This window comes from Oncorhynchus keta, chromosome 19 (assembly GCF_023373465.1).
Source record: "Oncorhynchus keta strain PuntledgeMale-10-30-2019 chromosome 19, Oket_V2, whole genome shotgun sequence".
Classification (NCBI taxonomy): Eukaryota; Metazoa; Chordata; class Actinopteri; order Salmoniformes; family Salmonidae; genus Oncorhynchus; species Oncorhynchus keta.
The window spans coordinates 25,027,806-25,046,840 of NC_068439.1; the positions used below are offsets into that span (position 1 = coordinate 25,027,806).

Below are 19,035 nucleotides of genomic sequence, written 5' to 3' on the forward strand. Positions count from 1 at the left end.
AAGCTGATCCTTAATCAGCACTCTGACTCTGATTAGTTTGATACAGGTCTTCGAATGCTGGTGCCTGTACATGTGTCAGTGCCTATCAATGATTTATGTACAGAAAAGAATAGACATTTTACAATGATGGCGTTATACCGCCTGGTACGGCAACTGCTCCACCCACAACCGTAAGGATCTCCAGAGGGTAGTGAGGTCTGCACAACGCATCACCGGGGGCAAACTACCTGCCCTCCAGGACACCTACACCAACCGATGTCACAGGAAGGCCATAAAGATCATCAAGGACAACAACCACCCGAGCCACTGCCTGTTCACCCTGCTATCATCCAGAAGGCGAGGTCAGTACAGGTGCATCAAAGCTGGGACCGAGAGACTGAAAAACAGCTTCTATCTCAAGGCCATCAGACTGTTAAACAGCCACCACTAACATTGAGTGGCTGCTGCCAACACACTGACTCAACTCCAGCCTCTTTTAATAATGGGAATTGATGGAAATTTATGTAAAATATATCACTAGCCACTTTAAACAATGCTACTTAATATGTTTACATACCCTACATTATTCATCTCATATGTATATACTGTACTCGATACCATCTACTGCATCTTGCCTATGCCGTACTGTACCATCACTCATTCATATATCTTTATGTACATATTCTTTATCCCTCTACACTTGTGTGTATAAGGTAGTAGTTTTGGAATTGTTAGGTTAGATTACTCGTTGGTTATTACTGCATTGTCGGAACTAGAAGCACAAGCATTTCGCTACACTCGCATTAACATCTGCTAACCATGTGTATGTGACAAATACATTTGATTTGATTTGATAAGAGTGAGGCAGGGCAAAGTTGACAAACGAAACAACCTTATTTCAAACAGATTCAAAAATGCCATTATTTGTTATTTGCTGATACAGCGTGAACGCAGAGAAGCAAAGTAATAAGACACTAACTTGGTTGGTTCGGTTGTTAAAACACTTTGAAAGAACATTCCCATCAATTATAGATGCTCGCTCACAAATCTATGGATCAAAAACAGACTCCATCTAAGCGGAGTAAATTAAAGTATTAAGGGTCTGTAACGATCGTCGTCCTCCTCGGATGAGGAATAGGAAGGATCAGACCAAAACGCAGCGTGGTAAGTGTCCATGTTCATTTTAATAAATAAACTGAAAACTGCAATAACCAAAAAACAACAAAGAGAGAGCGGGAACAAAACAGTTCTGTAAGGTGCAGACACACAAAACAGAAAACAACTACCCACAAACACAGGTGGGAACAGGCTACCTAAGTATGGTTCTCAATCAGAGACAACGATTGACAGCTGCCTCTGATTGGGAACCATACCCGGCCAAACACATAGAAATACACCACACAGAACAAAACATAAAATGAACAACATAGAATGCCCACCCCAACTCACGCCAAGACCAAACCAAAATAGAGACATAAAAAAGGAACTAAGGTCAGGACGTGACAGGGTCGGACTGGCCATGCATGAAAATTATGTTGCGAAGCAGGAATTTGAGCCAATTTAAAATTTGTTACAATCGACCACATCACAGAAAAACTAGGCAGGGTAAAGCTCCTATTTTTACAAAGTGAATGTATCAGCTTGTATTGCTCACAAACATAACTTTTACTTTATCTGACAGTTTGTGCATTCATCAACAAAAACATAGTAAAAAGAAATTATGCAATAGTACAACGACCGGTAAAGTTGTCTGTTGACTGCCAAAGTTGAGAAAACGCAATAACTTGTGGAAAGATTGGTCCTGTGCAAAATGTCAAAATGTCATCAGATGGACAGGTTTATAAGTAAATGAAAAGCTGAGAAAATTATGAAACACGTTCCTGATAAGATAACAAGTTACACAGGCATTAAAATTCTCAACATATGCTGAAAGAAATAAAACATTTTTCTATTCCTGTTCCCAGACAAAATTAACATTTCTTGTATAGTTTTACTGCAAGAATGCGTCATTTTGCATGAGTTAATAAAAGTGGCGTAAAAATGTATTTAAAATACTTTAAAAACCTCTCTGGGATATGTGGGACTCTAGCATCCCAACTGGCCAACATCCAGTGAAAATGCAGAGCGCCAAATTCAAATAAATTCCTATAAAAATTTAACTTTCATGAAATCACACATTCAATATACCAAATTAAAGCTACACTTGTTGTGAATCCAGCCAACGTGTCAGATTTTCAAGCTATTATCTGAGGATAGCACCCAAGCAAACAAACCCAGACCATCATATTTCAACCCTCCAGGCGCAACACAAAACGCAGAAATAAAGATATAATTCATGCCTTACCTTTGACGAGTTTCTTCTGTTGGCACTCCAATATGTCCCATAAACATCACAAATTGTCCTTTTGTTCTATTAATTCCGTCAATATATATCCAAAAGGTCCATTTATTTGGCGCGTTTGATCCAGAAAACACTGGTTCCAACTTGCGCAGTGACTAAAAAATATCTCAAAAGTTATCTGTAAGCTTTGTTCAAACATTTCAAAGTACTTTTGTATTACAACTTTAGGTATTTTTTAATGTAAATAATTGATCAAATTGAAGACGGGATCAATACAGGAGGAAAACAAAGTCTAGCTAGCCTGTAACGCGCCTCTAACAAAGAGTACACTTCCCTCCAGCCTCATTCTGAACAGTGTTACTTCTTAGTTTCTCAAAGGAAAATCCTCAACCAATTTCTAAAGACTGTTGACATACAGTGGAAAAAATAGGAACTGCAAGAAGATCCCTTAGAAATCTGGATTCCCAATGAAAACTTATTGAAAAGAGTGACCTAAAAAAAAAAACTGAATGGTTTGTCCTCTGGGTTTCGCCTGCCAAATAAGTTATGTTATTGTCACAGACATGATTCAAACAGTTCTAGATACTTCGGAGTGTTTTCTATCCAAATCTACTAATAATATGCATATCTTAGCATTTGTGCATGAGTAGCAGGCAGTTTAATTTGGGCACGCTTTTCATCCAAAATTCCGAATGCTGCCCCCTATCCTAGAGAAGTTCAGTATTTCTCTGTTGTCTGTACTTTACTTTACTATTGACATTTTTGACTACTTTTTGTTTTACTTCTACATTCCTACAGAAAATAATGTACTTTTTACATTTTCTGTGACACTCAAAAGTAGCGGGACAACTTCCGGTGAAACTGGAGGGCGCGCAATTCAAATAAATAATCATAGAAATTATGGATATTAAACATTTAGGAACATACAAGTGTCTTATATCAGTTAAAAGCTTACATTCTTATTAATCTAACTGCACTGTCTGATTTACAATAGGCTTTACAGTGAAAGCATGCCATGCGATTATTTGAGGACGGTGCTCCACATCAAAATATTGTTCCACCAGCACAGGTTTCATAAATTCACAAATAGCGATAAAATATTCACTTACTTTTTTTGAAAATCTTCCTCTGATTTGTCATCCAAAGGGTCCCAGCTACAACATGTAGTGTTGTTTTGTTAGATAAAATCATTCTTTATATCCCAAAAAGTCTGTTTAGTTGGTGCCATCGATTTGAGTAATCCACTCAATCAACATGCAGAGAATGGAATCCAAAAGCTACCGCTAAACTTTGTTAAAACAAGTCAAAATAAGTTTCTATTTAATCCTCAGGTACCCTAAATTGTAAATAAACTATAATATTTCATACAGAAAGAAGTATGTTCAATAGGAAAATGATATTAGCAGGTGCATGTCCTCTTCATCGTGCGCGGATAGACTGATTTCTAAGTCTGTATCCCAGTACTAAAACTCACAATTCTTCCTCGTTTGGGAAGAAACAAGCCTGAAACCTTGAACAAGGACTACTGACATCCAGTGGAAGCCATAGGAATTGCATACTGGGAGCTGGATTTAATTTTTCCCTATACGTTCTAATGGAGGAACATGGGCTCTCAAAACAAAAAATATGTCTGGTTTGGTTTTTCTTTGAATTTTCTCCTACCATAACTATTGTGTTATAGCCTCTTACATTATTGTAACATTTCTACAAACTTCAGAGTTTTCTTTCCAATGGTACCAATTATATGCATATCTGGATTTAGTTTAGTTTACTTTGGGCACGTCAGTCAGGCGAAAATTGAGAAAAATAGACCCTAGCCTGTAGAAGTTTTGAATGCTTAGCCGGACAGCACAAGGGTCCAATTCACACACTTGACCAGGGAGAACATCCCTGGTCATCCCTGCTGCTTATGATCTAGCAGACTCACTAAACGCAAATGCTTTAGTGAGTGTGCCCCTGGCTATCCGTACATTTTAAAAACAATAAAATGCACTGTCTGCTTAATATAAGGAATTTGAAATTGTTTGTACTTTTACTTATGGTGCTTAATATAGGGAATTTGAATTATTTGTACTTTTACTTTTGATGTTTAACTGTTCATTAATCACGTTACTCCATTTAGTTTATTTTTGTTTCTGTCGGCCCCAGCCTCGAACTCAGGCCCTGTGTGTAGTTAACTGACCCTCTATGCCCATTCATCGCCATTTTACCTGTTGTTGTTGTCTTAGCTGATTAGCTGTTGTTGTCTTACTCGTTCTTGTCTTAGCTAGCTCTCCCAATCAACACCTGTAATTGCCTTATGCCTCGCTTTATGTCTCTCTAACTAATGCCAATATGCCTTGTATACTGTTGTTTAGGGTAGTTAGCATTGTTTTATTTCACTGCGGAGCCCATAGTCCCACTCACATTGCCTCAGATACCTATTTTGTCCCACCTCCTACACATGCGGTGACCGAACCTAGCATAACTAGTGCCTCCATAGACGCAACCTCTCATATGTCCACTCAATGCCTTGGTTTACCTCCACTGTACCCGCACACTACCATACTCCTGTCTGTACATTATGCCCTGAATCTATCCTACCATGCCCAGAAATCTGCTCCTTTTATTCTCTGTCCCATACGCATTAGACGACCAGTTTTGATAGCATTTAACCATACCCTCATCCTACTCCTCTGTTGCTTGGGTGATGTAGAGGCTAACCCAGGCCCTGTGTGTCCCCAGGCGCTCTCATTTGTTGACTTCTGTAACCGTAAAATCCTTGGTTTCATGCATGTTAACATCAGAAGCCTCCTCCCTAAGTTTGTTTTACTCACTGCTTTAGCACACTCCGCCAACCCTGAGGTCTTTGCGGTGTCTGAATTCTGGCTTAGGAAGGCCACCAAAAATTTGGAGATTTCCATCCCCAACTACAACATTTTCCGTCAAGATAGAACTGCCGAAAGGGGAGGAGTTAGCCTGCAGAGTTTTGTCATACTATCCAGGTCCATGCCCAAACAGATCGAGCTTCAAATTTTAAAAATGAATCTTTCCAGAAATAAGTCTCTCACTGCTGCCGCATGTTATAGGCCCCCCTCAGCACCCAGATGTGCCCTGGACACCATATGTGAATTGATCGCCGCTGCCTCCCTCCACCCATCTATCTTCAGAGTTCGTTCTGTTAGGTGACCTAAACTGGGATATGCTTAACACCCTGGCCGTCCTACAATCTTATATAGGTTCCCTCAATCTCACACAAATTATCAAGGAACCCACCAGGTACAACCCTAAATCCGTAAACATGGGCATTCTCAAAGATATTATCCTGACCAACTTGCCCTCCAAATACACCTCTGCTCTTTTCAATCAGGATCTCAGCAATCACTGCATCATTGCCTGCATCTGTTATGGGTCTGCGGTCAAACGACCAGTCCTCATCACTGTCAAACGCTCCCTAAAACACTTCTGCGAGCAGGCCTTTCTAATCAACCTGGCCCGGGTATTCTGGAAGGATATTGACCTCATCAGTTCAGCAGAGGATGCCTGGTTGTTCTTTAAAAGTAATTTCCTCATCTTAAATAAGCATGCCCCTTTCAAAAAATGTAGAACTAAGAACAGATATAACCCTTGGTTCACTCCAGACCTGATTGCCCTCGATCAGCACAAAAACATCCTGTGGCGTACTGCGCTAGCATCGAATAGTCCCTGCGATATGCAACTTTTCAGGGAAGTCAGGAACCAATACACACAGTCAGTTAGGAAAGCAAAGGCTAGCTTTTTCAAACAGAAATTTGCATTCTGTAGCTTTAACTCCAAAACGTTTTGGGACACTAAAGTCCATGGAGAATAAGAGCACCTCTTTTTAGCTGCCTACTGCACTGAGGCTAGGAAACACTGTCACCACCAATAAATCCACGATAATCAAGTATTTCAATAAGCATTTCTCTATGGCTGGCCATGCTTTCCTCCTGGATACCTCAACCCAGGCCAACAGCTCCGCACCCCCCACAGCTACTTGCCCAAGCCTCCCAGATTTTCCTTTACCCAAATCCAGATAGCAGATGTTCTGAAAGAGCTTCAAAACCTGGACCCGTACAAATCAGCTGGGCTAGACAATCTGGATCCTCTCTTTCTAAAATTATCCGCCGCCATTGTTGCAACCCCTATTACTAGTCTGTTCCACGTCTTTCATATTGTCCGAGATTCCTAAAGATTGGAAAGCTGACGCAGTCATCCCACTCTTCAAAGGGGGTGACACTCTAGACCCAAACTGTTATAGACCTATATCCATCCTGCCCTGTCTTTCTAAAGTCGTCGAAAGCCAAGTTAAGAAACAGATCACTGACCATTTCGAATCCCACCGTACCTTCTACACTATGCAATCCGGTTTTCGAGCTGGTCACGGGTGCACGTCAGCCACGCTTAAGGTACTAAACGATATCATAACCCCCATCGACAAAAGACAGTACTGTGCAGCCGTCTTCATTGACCTGGCCAAGGCTTTCGACTCGGTCCATCACCGTATTCTTATCTGCAGACTCAACAGCCTTGGTTTCTCAAATGACTGACTTGTCTGGTTCACCAACTTCTTCTCAGACAGAGTTCAGTGTCAGTCAAATTGGAGGGCCTGTTGTTCAGACTTCTGGCAGTCTCTATGGGGGTACCACAGGGTTAAATTCTCGGGCTGGCTCTTTTCTCTCTATATATCAATGATGTTGTTCTTGCTGCTGGTGATTCCTTGATCCACCTCTACGCAGATGACACCATTCTGTATACATCTGGCCCTTCTTTGGACACTGTGTCAACAAACCTCCAGACGAGCTTCAATGCCATACAACTCTCCTTCTGTGGCCTCCAACTGCTCTTAAACGTTAGTAAAACTAAATGCATGCTCTTCAACCAATTGCTGCCCGTACCCGCCCGCCGGCATCACTACTCTGGACGGTTCTGACTTAGAATATGTGGACAACTACAAATACCTAGGTGTCTGGCTAGACTGTAAACTCTCCTTACAGACTCATATTAAACATTTCCAATCCAAAATGAAATCTAGAATCAGCTTCCTATTTCGCAACAAAGCCTCCTTCACTCACGTCGCCAAACATACCCTCGTAAAACTGACTAGCCTACCGATCCTCGACTTTGGCGATGTCATTTACAAAATAGCCTCCAACACTCTACTCAGCAAATTGGATGTAGTCTATCACAGTGCCATCCGTTTTGTGACCTGTATGCTCTGTATGCCACCACTGTGACCTGTATGCTCTCGTCAGCTGGCCTTCGCTACATATTCGTCTCCAGACCCAATGACTCCAGGTTATCAAAAAGTATTTTCTAGGTAAAGCTCCACCTTATCTCAGCTCACTGGTCACCATAACAACACCCACCCATAGCACGCGCTCCACAAGGTATATTTCACTGGTCATCCCCAACGCCAACCCCTCCTTTGGCCGCCATTCCTTCCAGTTCTCTGCTGCCAATGACTGGAACGAATTGCAAAAATCGCTGAAGTTTGAGACTGATATCTCCCTCACTAACTTTAAGCATCAGCTATCTGCGCAGTTTACCGATTGCTGCAGCTGTACACAGCCCATCTGTAAATAGCCCATCCAACTACCTACCTCATCCCCATATTGTTTTTATTTACTTTTTTTGTTGCTCTTTTGCACACCAGTATTTCTACTTGCACATCATCATCTGCACATCTATCACTCCAGTGTTCATTTGTTAAATTGTAATTATTTTGCTACTATGGCCTATGTATTGCCTTACCTCCTTACTCCATTTACACATATTGTATATAGATTTTTCTATTGTGTTATTGACTGTACTTTTGTTTATCCCAAGTGTAACTCTGTGTTGTTTATTGTCGCACAGCTTTGCTTTATCTTGGCCAGGTCACAGTTGTAAATGAGAACTTGTTCTCAACTGGCCTACCTGGTTAAATAAAGGTAAAATTAATACAAATAAAAAGTATATTTTAGCAATTCAATTTACTCATGATACTTAAGTATATGTAAAACCCAATCGTTTTAGACTTTTACTCAAGTATTTTACTGGGTGACTTTCATTTTTACTTGAGTCATGTTCTATTAAGGTATCTTTAATTTTACTCAAGTATGATAATTGGGTACTTTTTCCACCACTGGTTATTATTATATTATGCTTCATGTGAGAGGTTATAGGCCTACATTCGTGTCCATATTTCAGTTACTATTCCATTTAACCCGTATGAATTTAAATGAGGAATATTTAGTTGATTCATGTATACAGGGATACTCGTGAGCGGTATATCAAAGGTGCATGTAAACAGTTTATCCCGAAAATGGTGCCGAAGAGGATGGCTGACGTTTTACATGCCTATAATCAATTGTGCTTTTTTTGTTCATTTTTTTGCGTTGTTTTTGTAACTTATTTTAAAAACTTATTTTGTACATAATGTTGCTGCGTCCGTCTCTTATGACCGAAAATCATTTCTGGACATCAGAACTGGGATTACTCACCACGGACTGGAATAAGCTTTTTCCTTTAATCAGTCTGAAACAACTCTGGTGGGAAAATGTGCATATTGTTTTTATGCAGATTACAGAATATTTGCATGACAATCTGTCATCAATTGGATGAAAACCTAGATACTGAAAGTATGAAACAGTCCGTAAAGCATGAAGAAATTACTATGCAAAGCAGGATTTTGAGCCAATGAAAATTTGATACAGTTCCTCACATCACTAAAAACTAGGCAGGACAAAGACATGGTTGTGAAGTGAAAGTAGCTTTCCTTGCTAACTCACACACACAACTACTGAAATCTGACACGTTGGGAGTCTATTTATTTTAGAGTATTTTAATTGCACACTTGAATCCATTCAATAACAAAATAGAATAAAAATACATTATATGCAAAAAGAAAAACCCACACATGATTTATTCCCTTTCTCATTATATTGATAACAAATTTTAAAGAATTGACACAAGTACATGTTTTGCATTATCAAATGCATGTCAGAATGTGATTCTATCAAAATAATTTATAGTAGGACTAACATAATTATGTTAGTAACCAAATATCAACAGTCTGATAAAGCTCCCTTGACATGATGCTCTACAATACGTCTTCTTGTTTGTGTCCCTACCATCAGACTCTGTTTCTCCCCTCTCAGCCTCTCTGACGTTCTGTCTCCACCTTCCACCAGCATGTGCCAAATACTCAGACTGTTCACAGCCAGAAACGTATGTTACGCAACAGGGACAGGCACCAATGGCAAGCAAGCACAGAAAAGATTGGTGCTGAGAGGTCATTTTAGGTTGTTTTTAATGCATATTTACAAGTAGATTTAAACTAAAATGTTATCCAATATAGTTAGGGGTTCAACAGCAAAGCTGGGAAAGGTGATGAGGAGAGAAAGCATGAAGCTACTGTAGACTATTGAGGTGCACCCTAGCAGCTCTGTGAGAATCAGCCTGAATTAACTAGAATAATGAATCGTTGTTCTCCCGTTTGAAGTCTTCACTGTTGCATTAAGATCATCCACTGCATTTCACACAACTGTATATATTTATTCATTCATGTATTCAGCTGCTTTATTACCTGTACTTAAGCAGGGAGAGTCTATTTTAGACCCTGCCTATGGGGAGCAGACACCAGAAAACATGTTAACATATACACTGAGTGTACAAAACATAATGTACACCTGCTCTTTACATGACATAGACTGACCAGATGAATCAAATCAAATCAAATTGTATTTGTCACATGCGCCAAATACACCAGGTGTATACCTTACAGTGAAAGGCCTGGATAGCCATTTGATTAGATGTTCAGGAGTCTTATGGCTTGGGGGTAGAAGCTGTTTAGAAGCTTGGACCTAGACTTGGCGCTCCGGTACCGCTTGCCGTGCGGTAGCAGAGAGAACAGTCTATGACCAGGGTGGCTGGAGTCTTTGACAATTTTTAGGGCCTTCCACTGACACCACCTGGTATAGAGGTCCTGGATGGTAGCAAACTTGGCCCCAGTGATGTACTGGGCCCTACGCACTACCCTCTGTAGTGCCTTGCGGTCGTAGGCCGAGCAATTGGCATACCAGGCAGTGATGCAACCATGCTCTCGATGGTGCAGTTGTAGAACGTTTTGAGGATCTGAGGACCCATGTCAAATCTGTTCAGTCTCTTGGGGGGGAATAGGTTTTGTCGTGCTCTCTTCACGACTGTCTTGGTGTGCTTGTGTAACAGATGTGAAACGGCTAGCTTAGTTAGCGGTGTGCGCTAAATAGCGTTTCAATCGGTTACGTCACTTGCTCTGAGACCTTGATGTAGTAGTTCCCCTTGCTCTGCAAGGGCCGCGGCTTTTGTGGAGCGATGGGTAACGATGCTTCGAGGGTGACTGTTGTCGTTGTGCGCAGAAGGTCCCTGGTTCGCGCCCGGGTATGGGCGAGGGGACGGTTTAAAAATTATACTGTTACACTTGGACCATGTTAGGTTGTTGGTGATGTGGACACCAAGGAATTTGAAACTCTCAACCTGCTCCACTTCAGCCCCGTCGATGAGAATGGGGGTGTGCTCGGTCCTCCTTTTCCTGTAGTCCAGGTGAAAGCTATGATCCCTTAAATTATGTCACTTGTTAAATCCACAATCAGTGTAGATGAAGGAGAGGAGACGGGTGAAAAAAACGATTTATGTATTTTAGTAGGTGCCAGGTGCACCAGTTTGTGTCAAGAAATATAACACTGCTGTTTAAAAAAATGCTCAACAGTTTCGTTTCCCTTGTGTATCAAGAATGGTGCACCACCCAAATGACATCCAGCCAACTTGACACAATTGGGTAATTAAGGTGTCCTTCATTTTTTGTACACTCAGTGAAGTTATTTAATAGAGCTGTTTCTCAAACAACATTAACTTAATTATAGGAATTTGTTGTAAGAACAGTAAAATCAAGTCTTGATTAGGCAACAGGACGAAAGGCATAACCATCAATCTAATATGAAAAGTCGGCACTTAAAGTCAGCACACATCTAATTATTGAATTCTTACTGTAAATCACGTGATGGTGACTAAACGACTGTTTGGCTGTTGAGTTTCATTTTCATCTTTGCAACTTCCTCAAAAATGGTGAGTAGCTTTTTTTGCACCGTCTGTTGAGAAGAAAATAGGCCTAAAAGGCAAAAATGAACTATTGAACACACTATCTTGTATCTATCTATCGATTTAGCCAAAACAACTCGAAATCCATTCAAGACGTTTGACGCGCAGGAACGTGCGCACATAAAAGGCTATAAGGAAACCACATTTCATTTCAGAATTGGTTAAAATTATGTTAGGATCAGGGTTTAGATAAGGTAAGTGTCAGTATTATGTTTTGTTAAGTCGTTTTGCAGGTCAGAAGTGTCCTAATAGCCTCTGTCCCCGTGCGCAGACACGTCTATGCAAATATTAGGTGTTGTCTACTATATTTGCTCAGTCCTCTTAAAAACATAGCTATTTCAGTAAATAATTTGGCTAATTTTAAATTAATATGAACCTTCTAATGAGTTTTCATATCAGCAGTATCAGTTTATTGTATAGGTCAAGTGCTCTATTTAATGGTTATGACGTCATCTTTCTCATGACAGGACGCCAAACGACAGAAGAAGTAAGCCTTAACATATTCACCATTAACATGAACTCTTCTTTTGATATTTCAATATATTAAATAATTGCACACTTATTTATTTAATAAAAATCTTGTTCTGTCATAACTGACAAAAAATATATATTTTAGGGCAGAAGAACTTCTATTGACTGAAGCAAGTTTTAGGACAAATGCCTTCAGAATCATCAATATAATGATTGAACTATGCGGAGAGAACCCTGGCTGTAAGGTGCATGTGGATGAGGTATGTATGCATTTGAAGGTGTCATTGGATAGTTTATCTTCTTTTCCTGCATAAAACGACCTCAAAAAATATGAATAAATGGATGGATGGATGGATGGAGTCATCCAGAAATTAGGGTTATGCATCCAAAGAGACAATCATTTAATTTGTACTTCTCATAGCAAACCTGTGTTTGTCTCTAAGATTCTCCACAGCATCTTCTTCTTAGGTTTATTTCGTAAACCCCAAAAATGCACCCCCCACGATATCCTTGGTGAATTTATGCCTGCAGTGAAGGAGATTTTCTCGGGACCATTTGAGAATTACACAAGTAAACTGCCAAAACGGACTCCGTTCTCCTCTGTGCTGGATATGGTAAGTGTTGTGTTGATGAATGCTTTTTAATATTATACCGTATTAATTCAACTGAGAAAGGACAAACCTTCAATGACTTCAATGCTATATGCAGCAGCCATGTCATATTCGTTTGGACCAGACAGCATCAGATAGATGGCATACCAGTAGAGAGACAGAGGGGCGCTGTTTTACTCGCTTGGATGCTTTCTCCTGTGCGATACTGTACATTCAGCGTCTTGCGAATTGACGGAAAATTCTGAAACACAGAGAGAAGGCTTCCTTTGGTATCCATGAATACACGCCACGGCCCACAAGGGGCATTCCTATCCTACGATGTCTACCGTTTGTAGAAAAAAGGTGGACAGTATATTGCGGAGAAACTTTTGTAAAGTATTCACAAAAAGATGTGTGTGACCTGCTCTAACATAATATATTGATCTGCTATCTGTATATATTTGTGTAAATCATGCTGTGAATAGTTCAATAAGGTTTCTCTGCAATATACAGGCCACCCTTTTTTTCTTTTTGGGGATTTTACCTGACCTGTCTTTTGACATCTGTTGTCATCTACTCCCAGGTGGTCTCCTTGCTTGGACCAGACATAGAGATCAATATACTGGTGGAGAGACTGCAGGAAATCGCCAATCGCATGTCAGAACCCAATAGTAAATACAAGTTCAACTCCTCAACCATCTGTGTCTCTCAAAGGAATGATGTTCAAAGAAGTTACTATGGAGCGTCCATGTCCTGCAATGGGAAGCAAGAAGGACAGATCATGGTTGCTGTGTCCTGTCTGAGTACCTGGCACTGCGGTGTATCCAATGCCGTGATGACATACAAGCCAGATAAGAACAAGAGAAAGAACTTTGATGGCACCATGAAACTACAAGAGTATGTAAAGTGCCAGGCTTCCAATGTGAAGAGTGGGGAGGAGATGTCTCCTTGCAGGTCCTGTGGTCATCTTTTTGGTCTGGAGAAACCAAGCAATCAGATGTGGCCCTATGGGAACTGCGCAGAGGCAGAGAGCTTGAGCAAACTGCTCTATGGAGAGGAAGAGATTGTTAAGAATGTAGTACCATCAGTTGATTGCAAAATGCGAGAGCAAGTGGTGAACGAGGTAAAGGCTCACCTGGAAGAGATGCTCAAAGAGTCAGAATTTCAATGGGATTCTTCCTATTACATTCCACAGTAGATTGTCAGAGAAACGCATGTGCGCACACGAACACACACACTAAGTTTACAGATATACAGATGCACATTCCTACTGTGACACACAGATCCAAAACATGAAACATATAATTATAGCTTGTTGCGGAGCTAGCAACATGTGATTTGTGGCTGACAGCTAGCATTGAAACATTGCCAAAGCAGTGAACCACTCTGTGCATGTAGTATACAGTATAACTGCTAGGCTACAGCTATCGGCTCTTATCAATGACATCTGTGAGGTAGATGGTTATTTTAGAAGGGACCGTTGTTTAGAGTACCTCATGGAGATACCTGAAATTGAATTTAATATTCTAGTCTAGACAAAGCATTTAACATATATATATTTTTTAAGATTATTTTAATTGGCATTTTAAACTTTATTTCTGTATACTCTAGTTATTAATGTACATTTTACTCATCTGTAACAAATTACTAATACTGTAAACGTTGGTGTGAATTCATGTCTGGGTTGATTTCTAGCTATGTGAGGAATTCATCTAATAAAGGAACTTACATTGTAACCATTGTAATGTAGCCTATGTTGTCATTTGTGTGTGTGACAGAGAGATTTCCAGTGCTTGCTGTTCTTAGTTTGCAAACGGAAGGGTGAAGAGAGTTGAAATAGCAGAACAAAAAAACAGGATGCTGAAAAGTGAAGTGCAAGTATTCATGGTATTGTGTATTGGTATATTGAAGTGAATATACTGTATGTGTGTGGGAAGAGACATGTCCTAGGATTAATAAAAACATAAGGTTAACAACCTGCACGAATAAATTGCAGTTACTTATGTGACACATGGATATGGAAAGACCAAGGACTTTATTTTCGGCTGCCGCTGAGGTGCAAGTGTCAAACGCACTGTAGTTTGCTATTTTATCAAGTAAAAACTGGCGCACTGGCATTTTCCACCCTTTTCGCCAGGTTTGGCAATTTTCCTCCCTCAGTCTCCCCCTATTCTGCTCCTCCATCTCTACCTCTCCCTCCTTTCTTCTCCCCTCTCTACCCTCATACTCCCTCCCTCTCTCCCTCTTCCTCCATCTCTCCACCTCACACTTTCTCCCTCCGTAACTCCTCCCCCGTGTCAAAGAACAGTCAGAAATAATTCTAGTTTGTATAAAGAACTGAAGTTGAGGGTCTGTTAGATCCTTTTTACTTTCTCTATTTGTATGTTCTCCTTTCCCTCTCTCTTGATCTTGAGGTAGAGATCATATGATGGGACTCCAGCTGATTGGAGACGCATAGTCACACACGCATACACACGGTGCTCAAACTCAGTTTCTATTCCAAAAAAAGGATTGAGCCCGTACCATGCCTCAGTGATGGCAAACACAAAGCTCAATGTGTCTGTGTCTGCCTCTCTGTTGTGGCATCCTAGGAAAGGGAATTTCCCATTGAAGTAGAGGGAGAGTGCTGATTGACTGAGCTATCTGGGGGCTCACCAATGGAGTTATGCCATTGGCCATTTGCCATTGGCATATACGGCGCAGTCTGAAAAACTGGCTTCTTGGAAGTCCTCTTTTTAATGGCTCAAGATGGAAGCTGTCCCCCTGTAATAGAGTATTTCTGTCTGTTTCTTTTCTATACAGAGTTGTAAACGGGGTTCCATTTGATTTCTCAATCCACATATCGAGGTAAATGAACACGTTGAGTGTCACATTCAACAGTGAATTTGAGATTGGGGTCAATGTCATTGAGTAGTGCCATAAAATCTGACAGCTCTTTTTCAGTTCCTTCCCATATGCAAAAAATGTCATCAATATATCGATACAGCTTCAGGACTTTATTCAAAAATTGATTTTCGTTTTCATTATTAACAAAACGTTCTTCACAAAGACCTGCATAAAAGTTAGCATAACTCGGAGCAAATGTGGAAGCCATCGATGTTCCATTCGTTTGGAGGGAGTATTCATCATCAAACCTAAAATAGTTATACGTCAAAACATATTCGGCCAGCTCTAGAATGAAGTTTGTTGGTGGATATTCATTGGTATCTCTGTCTCCCAAATAGTGTGCTAGTGCTGCCAGCCACCCCACATGGGGAATGCTGGTATATACGTAGATTCTCGACATCTAATGTGACCAAAATAGTCTTCTTTTAAACCCGCTATTGGTGAGATCTTGTTTATGAAGTCAATAGAGTCTTTTACATATTATGGCAATGCTTACACATGAGTTTTACTAAAAGAGTACAACGTTTGACAATGGCTCTAGCATTGAGCCTATTCCTGCAACCGCTGGTCTGCCTGGATAACTGCCTTGTTGTTTTTTAGGTTTGTGTAATTTTGGTAAAATGTACAGGCATGAACTTATGGCACATTTGCAGCAAAGATATTCATATTCAGGTTTTGAGATCAGGTTGTTTAATAGGGCTCCAGATTAGAGCATATTTCCCTTTGGAACACCTGTGTGGGATCAACACTCAGTTTTCTATAGAAACGTTAATTACTGAGTTGTCTCTGAATTTCTTTATATTTTTCATAGTCTAAACAACCTCTGCACCCCCTTTGTCTGTAGGTTTAATAACCAAAGATGAATCTTTCATTAATTCCTTAAGTGCCTGTTCTTCTGTTCTAGTGAGATTTTTCTGAATATGGTTTGTTTGTCTCCTATATACTGACATGGATTCTTGTTCGACTAACCTACAACGGGTATTAATCGAGGAGTTGTTAACCATGGGCCACACAAGCTCACAGAACGGGACCGCTGAAGTGCATAGAAATCATCTGTCCTCACAACCGAGCTCCAAACTGCCTTTGGAAGCAACGTCAGCATAATAACTGTTTGTCGGGAGCTTCATGAACGCTACCTGCCCCAATTAATAGTGCCAACTGTACATTTTGGTGGAGGAGGAATAATGGTCTGGATCTGTTTTTCATGGGTCGGGCTAGGCCCCTTAGTTCCATTAAAGGGGTATCTTAAGTCTACAGCATACAATGACATTCTAGACGATTCTGTGCTTCGAACTCTGTGGCAACAGTTTGGGGAAGGCCCGTTCCTGTTTCAGCATGACAATGCCCCCATGCACAAAGCGAGGTCCATGCAAAAATGGAGACCTGACTTCAACCCCATAGAACATCTTTGGAATGAATTGGAATGCTGACTGCGAGCTAGGCCTTATTGGCCAACATCAGTGCCTGACCTCACTAATGCTGTCATGGCTGAATGGAAGCAAGTCCCCACAGCAAGGTTCTGACATCTCGTGGAAAGTCTTTCCGGAAGAGTGGCGGCTGTTATAGCAGCAAAGGTGGGGACCAACTCCCTATTAATACCAATGATTTTTGAATGAGATGTTTGACTTGCAGGTGTCCACTTACTTCTCGTTGTGTAGCTATTAGCAAAGTCACTGTCAAGGGGGGGCAGAATGGGATTCAATCAAAATAATTTATTGCAGGATTAATTATGTTAGTAACCAAATATCAACAGTCTGCTAAAGCTCCTTTGACACGATGCTCTTGTTTGCCTCCCTGCCAGCAGACTCTGTTTCTCAACCCTCAGCCTCTCTGACAGACTGTCTCCACCATGCGCCAAATACTCTGACTGTTCACAGCCAGTAACGTATGTGTGAAACAGTGGACAGGCAGGCCAGCCCTGAAAAGCATGGTGCTGAGGTCGTCATTTTAGGTAGGTTTTTGATGCATATTTACTTGTAAATTTAAATTGAATTGTTATCCAATATAATTAGGGGTTCAACAGCGAAACTGGGTGAAATCCTATTGTATTTGTTGGCATTCATTATCGCTTCAAGCAACAAAGCTGGTGAAACCCTATTGTATTTCTTCTGGTTCATTATTCAAATACTGGTTCTTCTTACGAGCAAAATTAACAGACAAATTCCTGTGAGATGGCAAGGCCGCCAGTAGTTGACACCCTGTCATGCAATGCTTTGCCAATTGGCCACAAGGTGGCACTAATAATAGGCGATTTGAAATTGCAAACTTTGAAAGGTCACGCAGAGACCTAGAGCAGGGATGGGCAACTTTGATGGGGTTGGGGGTCAAAATAAATCTGAACTCATCATGAGGGTCCACAGTTGCTCGCAGGTCTGCATACACACAGCCATACCCACACCCACATAGCAAGCAAAACATTTTAGTGGTCCTCTCTTGATAGTGGATAAAATTGTACGTTTTACAGTTAATTTCATGCAGTTCTACTCATTTTGCGATGGGGCGGCGAGGAACATTTTCTGTTTTACAGCTAACTTCCTGCAATTCTACACATTTTGCCATAGGGTGGAGAGAAATGTTAATTTTTTTTAATGATATTTGAGTGACACTGAGTAACAAAGGGTGCCTCCCGGCCGGTAATTCACCTATGATAACAAGTTTAGATAGCTAGCCGCTAAACTAACTTAGCAATCTAAAAAATGTTAGCTGACATGGGACTAACTATCAGTGGCTAACATAACAAGAAAAAACTTCTGATGCACAGCCAAATTTCGAAATTGCGTCTTGTGTATTCTACTATTTTAACTCGCAACAATAAATTGAGATGCTTTTCCTACACTGCAGTCCAACTCATACCAAACCATCTCAATTGGGTAAGGCAAGATCATCTGATGCAGCACTCCATCACTCTCCTTTGTCAAATAGCCCTTAAACATCCTGGAGGTGTGTTTTGGGTCATTGTCCTGTTGAAAAACAAATGCTAGTCCCATACGGCAAACCAGATGGGATGGCTTATCTCTGCAGATTTCTGTGATAGCCATGCAGTTTAATTGTGCCTTGAATTCTAAATAAATCACTGACAGTGTCACCAGCAAAGCACCAACATACCTCCTCCATGCTTCATGGTGGGAACCACACATGCGGAGATCATCCGTTCACCTACTCACAAAGACACAGCGGTTAGAACCAAAATCTATAATTTGGACTCATTAGACCAAAGGACAGATTTCCACCGGTATAATGTCCATTGCTCGTGTTTCTTGGCCTAAGAAAGTCTCTTCTTATTATTGGTGTCCTTTAGCAGTGGTTCCTTTTCAGCAATTTGACCATGAAGGCCTGATTCACCCAGTCTCCTCTGAACATTTGATGTTGAGATGTCTGTCATTTGAACTCTATGAAGCATTTATTTGGGCTGCAATTTCTGAAGCTGGTGGTTTTTGCGACTGCACTTAAAGAAACTTTAAAAGTTCTTGAAATGTTCCTGATTGACTGAGTTTCATATGTTAAAGTAATGATGGACTGTCGATTCTCTGCTTATTTGAGCATATTTGCCATAATATTTTTTACCAAATAGGGCTTCTGTATTAACACTTTTTGGGGGTTACTACATGATTCCATATGTTATTTCATAGTTTTGATGTCTTCACGATTATT

General features: G+C 40.6%; 1 protein-coding gene across 4 annotated transcripts; it reads left to right on the forward strand.

The window, feature by feature from the left end:
* The first annotated feature begins 11,098 nt into the window (after positions 1–11,098).
* LOC118397997 (uncharacterized) lies at positions 11,099–14,243 on the forward strand. Of its 4 annotated transcripts, none has more exons than XM_035792916.2 (5): positions 11,329–11,404; positions 11,905–11,924; positions 12,054–12,168; positions 12,352–12,522; positions 13,082–14,243. In XM_035792916.2, exons 1-5 carry the CDS (start codon positions 11,402–11,404, stop codon positions 13,694–13,696), a joined length of 924 nt encoding a protein of 307 aa, XP_035648809.1. In that variant the 5' UTR covers positions 11,329–11,401; the 3' UTR covers positions 13,697–14,243. The 4 variants fall into 4 exon arrangements, with proteins under 4 accessions (XP_052326038.1, XP_035648809.1, XP_052326037.1 ...); XM_052470079.1 differs by lacking the exon at positions 11,329–11,404 and adding an exon at positions 11,423–11,631; XM_052470078.1 differs by lacking the exon at positions 11,329–11,404 and adding an exon at positions 11,099–11,117 and having other exon boundaries at positions 12,054–12,522.
* Positions 14,244–19,035: the final 4,792 nt, after the last annotated feature.